A 7750-nucleotide genomic window follows, 5' to 3' on the forward strand; every position below is an offset into this window, starting at 1 on the left:
ACAGAAGGCTCATGGTGCTGTCTCTCAGGACAGGGTCAGGCAGGGGTCAGGCAGGCATGATGGGGTGGGAAGGAGATCAAGAGGGGCCAGAACCTAAAGTAGAACCATCATTGTGCTTAAGGGACAAACTGGACAACCACAGAATTTTGCTGTGATTCTTTTTTAAACCACTCATTGATTATTTGCTAATTATGTGCCAGGCCCAATATTATGTACTGTATGTACCTAGGTTCAAGCCATTTCATAGGAACTGCTTTTGCCCCCAGTGGGAAATGCAGGAACTGAAACTCAGAGGTTAAATCACTAACTCAAGGTTACTCAGAAGTAGCAAATCTAGATTTGACCCAAGGGTTCTCTGTTTCCAAAGCCCCATTGTGTTTTTTGTTGTTGTTTTATTTCTTAGTGCGCTTTATAAAAATTCAAGTGTAATTAATATATAACATTATATTAGAGTCATATGTGCAGCATAATGATTGGATAGTTGTATATATTGCAAAGTGATCACCACCTTAAACAATAGTTACACATTTTAATCATTTCCATTATAACCAAATAATTTCAGTCTGGCAGGTTGAACGCTTTAATATCTATAGGGTGTGGCAGCAAACAGATGGTGGTTCAGACAATCTGTTGGCCTCAAAAAGAAAGAAGGAAAACTGGAACTCAAACAGACAGGCAGCGGAAGCAGAGACAGGGCGACCAGGGAGGTGAGCGCCCCAACAGAAGTTTGCCAATATTTTTGGGTGTCTGCCACTGGGCTCCATTTCTAGGAGAGGCAAAGTGGAGAGGAGGAGGGAAGCAAGGAGCACAACCCAGACATGTAGAGAACTAGAGGGTCTGGGTACAGGGCAGGTTAGAGAGGGGCAGCCCCAGCCAAGGTCAGAACAGAGGGGCTGCGCATGCGCAAGGAGATTCGGGGCGGGAGTTTGGGGGGGGGGTGGGGGGTGGGGGCTGGGCTCTTGGTGAATGAAACACCCAACCCAGGCTTCCTCTTTGTTGAGTCACAGGGGGCATCCCTGATCCTGGCCTTAGTTCCACACCCTAATCCTATTTTGAGCGCTAAATGCCTCCTGTCCCAGGAAAGAAGCAACTGGGAATGATAGTTTCCTGCACCCTCCAGAGCATCTTTCAGAACTCCAGCAGCTTTTTCCAGTTGTAAGCAGGCACTCTAAAAAACCTAATTTTTTTTTTTTTTTGACTCAGTGTTTTCTTTTTTATCCTTAAGAAATTCTGAAAAGTGTTCAGGGTACATCCAGCTGGATGCGTTTTGTTAAGACATGTATTTATAGACCTGACTTTCATTTCCTTGATCTGTACTCTTATTGTTCATGAAAATTCCAAAGCCAATGTTTCAGCATTTGTTCTGAGACCAACAGGAGTTACCTGTTCCAGAAGGACCTGTTTATCGGATGTAGTAATGCCTGCTATGCTTACATAGCTTGAGAAAGAGGAAGGCATCAGCTTTAGGCCCTTTGATTTTCTGATTCCCATACCAGTCTTAATTGGCTTTCCCGCACAGAATGTGACCATAAGATGGTCTTTAGACAATACCCCAAAGTGAGACAAATCTAGAAGATTCTGCTCTTAAATAAAAAATGTCAGGGATGTTTATTTCACTCAGGTCTACTTTATTCTACAAAGAAATCAAGACAATGGTGGCAAGACCATATGGGAGAAGACATTGCCTCTTGTGAATGGAGTCACAGGGTAGATTCAACATTCCCCATAACGTACAAATTGAAGTTTGTTGTCAGTTTTCCTGTGGAGAGAAAAGAGTCACAAATGAGATATTAAAGCCATAAGCATTTTATTAGCAACCAAACTTTACTAATGAACCCCCAAAATGTACCAGGTTACCTCCTTTACTGACATATTTAAGAGGAGTGGTTGCAATTTAGAAATATTTAACATAAGGAACAATGCTCATTGCATAAGGAACAATGCTCCAAATACAACAGTTGATGTCCCTGAAAACATATTTTAATGGATTATTTTATTTAAAGTTGATGCATATTTAGATGCCTCCTGTCATAACATTGTAACTTGTTGCTTATAAAAAAAGTCCCTATATAATATACCATATATATTAGATGTTTGTTTTTACCCATGTACATTTTGTCAAGAGTTAAAAGGAACTATATGTTTCTATATATTCTAGTACATAACGTATCATTTAACTTTTTGTGAGCCGATGCTACTATATCTTGCAGACAATTACTCTTTAACCTTTAAAGTACTGTTGGCTCTTTAATTTTTGTTAGCACTCCAACATACACATTTTGTGGAGAAATCATACTCTGAAAAGAGCAAGTTCTTTAGGTTTTGCAGCTATTGTCCCCCTTTTGTATCAGTCATTAGGGGACTCTAATGCATTTAAACTGTCGAAGCTGAACAAAAAACAGTCTACCGGATGCAGACTGGCATGCCTAGGAGGAGGAATGTTCCTTGTCCCTGGAAATAATCAAGCATAGACTGTGAGATGGCTAGGTGATGTTTTTTGTAGAGGGAGTGTAAGCAATAAATTAGTAGTTGGAAGTGGAATTAGATTACCCTTAAGTTTCCTTCCAATTCAGAGATGCTAGGCTTCTCTGGTTGACTATTACTACCAGAATATGTAGGGGTACAATGGTACCAGGGACTCCAAATCCTATGAATTGTGAGAATCCCATTCATCACACTCAATATGAGATGATCCACATATTCCTTATGCCTTAAACCACTTCTTTGAAATGTGATACATTTGTCTTAACACAATTATTATACTTTAAATATAGAATAGAAAAATGTTTCAATACTTACTGAACTTCACCACAAAAGAAGCAATCATTGGCATAAGTTTTGCCATCAGATCCACAAATTGGACTATATAATGTATAACATTGTCTCTCTTCTCCTGGTGGTAACTTTTTAAACTTACTACAATCAACCTGAAAATAGATATTAAAAATCTTCAATTCCTTCTACCAAATTTTTATTCCCAGGATTTAGAATTTTCTAAGTAAGTTTAGAAGGCTCTGGATGCATTCATTTTGTATTCTAGTTGTCTGTCCTCATCTAACTTCTTTGAAATCTATCAAGTACAGAGATGTTTTATATAAGATATAAAATCATGAGTGGTAGCTGGTAAATAAATCACCATTTATTTAAACGTAGAATCCACCCACTGTAGTCAGTACTGGCTGATGTGTCAGCTCTTAATGCTCATGGTACGTTTTGTTTCCTGCTGTCTCTCTTTCACTTAAAAAGTTCTAAAGGAATGCAAGTGTGAGATGTATTATAGAAATACTGCCATTTTAATAACTAGTACACCATTGACAACTTTAACTATTGGTAACAAATGACCTGCTATACACATCATCAGCACATAGACAGATTTATGTTAACACTAGAGTCCCGATTCACGAAATTCATGCAAGAGAAGGCCTTCCTTCCCCCAGCTGCTGGCATCGGCTTCCCTCTGGCACCTGAGACCCGGGCTTCCCTCGCAGCCCTGGCTTCGTCCAGAAGGTGTCCGGTCTAATTAGCATATTACGCTTTTATTATTATAGACTGTAGTTGATAACCACTGTTTGAAATTTCTAGAACAAAGCCAAGGGGATGAGCCCCTTGTGGGAGCCAGTAGACAAATACTAAGCAAGAATTTCCTGGGTTTTTCATCTATGAGCAAATTGAAAAGTGTGGACAGAAAAATCAAACACATTGGAATTCAAATCCTGACTCTCCGAACCTGGGACAATAATTTCACCTCTCTGAGCCTTAGTTTCTTTATCTGTAAAATGAAGGTGATATACCCACATTGTCAGATTAAAGTATCAAATGCATACCTGAGCAGATGTGTGTCCAATGCTTAGCAATACACAACATGGAAAACACTGAATAAATAACAGCTATAATTTCTCTCCCTAGGCTTCCCTTCCAGGTCTGCACAAACTCCAGTTCTGTATAGAACACTGCATTCCCAGCTCTTTCTGCCCACGAGTTCGAGACATGATATCTTACTAATTGTTTAATGTTTCTACTTGGATAACCGGAAATATGCTCAAAGTTAAAGTTGAATTCCTCCTCCCCTTCAGATTTGTTCTAGGAGTGAACTTAGTCATTCCTCTAGTCACTGAGCCCTAGTCTTAGAGCTGAGCTGAGTGCTGGAAATACAAATAGTAAGCACGCCATGACAGCAGAGGGACCTCAAGTCTAGTGGAGCAGAACAGAAAGTGTAGCGCCCCATGCTGAGGACACACAAGCATGATTTCACTTCCTCTCCTTGCCTGCTCAAATCCCAGTGCCAGAATTGGTGTGAAGGTCAAAAAGTGACCAGGAAACAACCAAGGCTTAATGCTCATCAATCCGTGTCATTCTCACACAGCAACGAAGTCGTGAAGGATGGCTTGAATTCAGGCCCGCCTGACTCCAAACTTATGTTCTTAACATTATTTTTTTAATAGGTTTAAAAAAAAAAAAGACTCACAGACGTGAAAGGAACTGCCTAGGCCACAGGGTCACACCGCTAAAAAGCTGTAGAGCTTGGACTAGAACCCATAGTGCCTGGCTGCTGGTTTAAAGTTTTTGCAGTCACACCTACATTTTCTTAATAACAATCATTACTTAACATGAGCCATGAAGGAAAGCTTCATATGAGCCAAAATCTTCATTTTCTAAGTCAGAGAACAAAGAAACCTGTGGGCCACTTAAAAATGGTAAGAATCAGGACTTGTCCTTACTGAGCTTTCCTATGGGTGGGTACTGTGCTAAATCTTTCCAAGCACTAGGGCTCTAAGTGTCACCTGATCAAAGACTTGGGACTGAAACCCAGATGCTGGTATCTAACCATTTTTTCCCCCATCACCTCCATTTCAGAAAGGTCTGTGTACAGTTTTTGAATAAAAGCAGTTTTGAAACTTTAAAAAATAACTGTTCAAATGGATAGCAACGTAATTCTGTACAATGTCAAGCTTTCCTTACTGATACAGGCATTAAAATTAGGTAAAAGTAGCACTTTCAAAGCAAGACGGATGTACTGACCTGTTTTCCAGGTGGGGCACATTCTACATCTGTAAGAAAAACAAGTACAAGAAAAAATTAATCTCTGGAAGAATCTAATCTCATTAGAAAAATAATATTTGATTTATGTTTCAGCTTTCTCAACCTGTCATGAAAAGTATAAGATTCTCTTCAGAACTTTTGTATCAGCGTATCAAAAGTGGACGCACAAAACAGATTTTTGTTTTAGAGCAGAATTAGAGTGCAGTCAAAAGCATGGAAAAGCTGCTATAATAACGAGTCTTATTTCTTCCTATCCTAATCAGAGTTTAGGAAATAGTAAGAGAAAACAATGGAGTTTTCTTTTTTTAGGAAGTGTAGCAGGCAGAGATGGCAGGGGTTGAGAATTCTAGGGAGTCAGATCTTAACTCAATAGTGGAAGGAAAGTAACAGTTCATGCTGCCCAACAGTGGGTTGCACTGCTTCATGAAGAAATCAGTCCCTGTAAATACTGCTATCAAGTCAGAGTAGAGTCTGGATGAACACTTTCCAAAGAGGTTACACAAAATGGACTTGGTCTTAGTTGACCAATTAGGTCCAACTCAGGGCCTGAGATGATATGATTTAGTGATGTATTGGTAGAGACCAAAAAAATGTGCCTTTTCAAAAACTCCCCTTATTATCTATGTGAAGTGTATACCCCAGAATTATGTGGGCAGAAGATGACAGGAGCTATTGGTATCAAGGGAGGGGCAGTGTTATGAGGGAGATACTCACAGATCAGTGCCAGGGCCACGAGCAGGGCAAAGGCTGTCACTCTCATGCTGCTGAAGAGGCGAAGGGCAGTCAGATGGAGGCAGAAGAAGTGCCTTTCTGGTGTCTGCCCAGCCACTTGCGTGCTGCTTTTATATTGTCAAGGGTTCCTGCCTCGATTGTGAAACACCTATTTGCAGGATCAGAATCCTGGGAGATCAGAAACATCTGCTGGGTATGGAAGTTCTTTTATTGTGAAAGACAGATGAATTTACATGACCGTTTAATAGATAATAGGACCTGATAAAGCTGGCATTATTTCCTTGTCTCTTTATGTCCTTAAAAGTGTGAGTGCTTTCACATCTGTTACACAATTTGATCTTCATAACAAATCTGTCACATAGTTATTACCATTGTTTTTTGTTCTACAGATGAGGAAGTGAAGTTACAAGGAGGTACAGTGATTTCACTAGTTTTACTGCATGTACTTGTACTACTTTTGCAAGAACTGTCATCAGCATAGCAGTTTATAGGTGTTCAAATAGTCCCAGGATCTCCTCTTTCCTCTCTAGTGTCAATGGAAGATGTTGCCAACTGAGACACCAGAATGGGCACAGAGAAAAGGTATCAACTGCCAATTCTTGATTAAGCATAAACAAGCAGTGACTCATACCCTTTAGCAGGGAGATAATTTTTCCAAGTATCCCACATTTGGGGATCTGGTACAACTACTGTTTCCTGAGATGGTAAAACGGATGGGGGAGCAAGTCAGGCAGCTGAGATTGAGTTTGATTAGAGATATGAGCATGGTAGGTGTTCAATACTCATTTTTACAAATTGAGAAATTGTGTTCAGTAATTAATTCGTATGCATTTTTCAAGTTCTGTGCCTTTGTACTTGCTTTCTGTTTCCCTGGAATTACCTGTCCCCTACCCAACCGACACATACTCAGATGAATTACAACTCAAGGGGAGGCTTCTTCAACACCCTAGGCAGAATTAGACTCAACTTCCTCTATGTTCCCAGAGCAATTTGGTAATTTTATGAAATACTAACCATGAATCAAGCATTATACTAATTACTAGGTATATAAAAATGTATATATAGTCCTGCCCTCAAAGAGTTTACAATCTGATAAGAATAGAAGGACACTACTACCAACTATTCAGGACAATTTAAATACAATGTAGTACAAGATGCAAGGAAACAACAGGTGAGCAAATGATGAGTAATCAGGGAAAGGCTCTAATATTTATTGTGTACATCTTGTAGGGTGCTTTGTGTTCTTTCACTTAATCATCACAACAATAACCCCATATGCCAAGCACAGGGTTTAGGTACCCACTCAAAGTTACACAGCTTGCATGTGACAGAACTAGTTTACAAACTAACTCCTGACTCCTCAGCCACTTCTCTGCCAAACCAAATTCAGAGAAGGTTTCACAGGAGAGCTACATTTGAGCTGAAACCAGAAAAGTAACAGCCATTTCCAGCAAAGGAAACTGTGCATGAACAGACACAGGGCCAGGGAAGAGGAGTGTTAGAGACAGTGTCCTTCTGAGATAATGGGAGAAGAAGAAGCTGGGTGGGTAACACCATGCTTAGGAATCTGGATTCTATACCATAGACAATGGGTAACAGATGAAGGGTATTGAACAGAGAAATAATAGAATCAGATTTACACTATAGAAAGATTATTCCAATATGGTACCTAGTAATGACTTATATCCCAGCATTTATAAGAGTGTATAATTAATTTTTCATTCTTGTTTATCTCCCCCTCTAGAGTTTGAGCTTTAATTGAACTGAACTCCATTTCATTCCGTGTGTATGTGATCACGTGTATATGTGTGTGTGTGTGTGTGTGTGTGTGTGTGTGTGCGCGCGCATTTATTTCTTGGCAGCCACTTGGGGTTCATTGTACAAAACTTTCTCCTGAACAATCAAATATGTATGTTCCTCAGTTTTCTTGAAAACTGAGATATTATACCCCGATCTAAGACACAAATACAGACAGAAG

At 39.7% G+C, this 7750-nt stretch overlaps 1 protein-coding gene across 1 annotated transcript; it reads right to left on the minus strand.

The window, feature by feature from the left end:
• Nucleotides 1-1584: 1584 nt before the first annotated feature.
• On the minus strand, nucleotides 1585-5914 carry SPINK9 (serine peptidase inhibitor Kazal type 9). The gene is made up of 4 exons (XM_036313099.1): nucleotides 5755-5914; nucleotides 5020-5048; nucleotides 2800-2927; nucleotides 1585-1759 (listed from the first exon to the last, which is right to left on the minus strand). The coding sequence occupies exons 1-4, from the start codon at nucleotides 5798-5800 to the stop codon at nucleotides 1714-1716; spliced, it is 249 nt and encodes an 82-aa protein (XP_036168992.1). The 5' UTR covers nucleotides 5801-5914; the 3' UTR covers nucleotides 1585-1713.
• Nucleotides 5915-7750: the final 1836 nt, after the last annotated feature.

The sequence above is a fragment of the Myotis myotis genome, unplaced genomic scaffold, assembly GCF_014108235.1.
Source record: "Myotis myotis isolate mMyoMyo1 unplaced genomic scaffold, mMyoMyo1.p scaffold_m19_p_6, whole genome shotgun sequence".
Taxonomy (NCBI): Eukaryota; Metazoa; Chordata; class Mammalia; order Chiroptera; family Vespertilionidae; genus Myotis; species Myotis myotis.

Bases quoted from the DNA above. Each gene is read 5' to 3' on its own strand.
- SPINK9 (XM_036313099.1), bottom strand. From the start codon at position 5,800: ATGAGAGTGACAGCCTTTGCCCTGCTCGTGGCCCTGGCACTGATCT. The intron at 2,928-5,019 runs GTCAGTACATCC...ATCTATTTTCAG, and splicing joins GTGCCCCACCTGGAAAACAG to GTTGATTGTAGTAAGTTTAA. The intron at 1,760-2,799 runs GTAAGTATTGAA...TTCTCTCCACAG, and splicing joins TTCTTTTGTGGTGAAGTTCA to GAAAACTGACAACAAACTTC.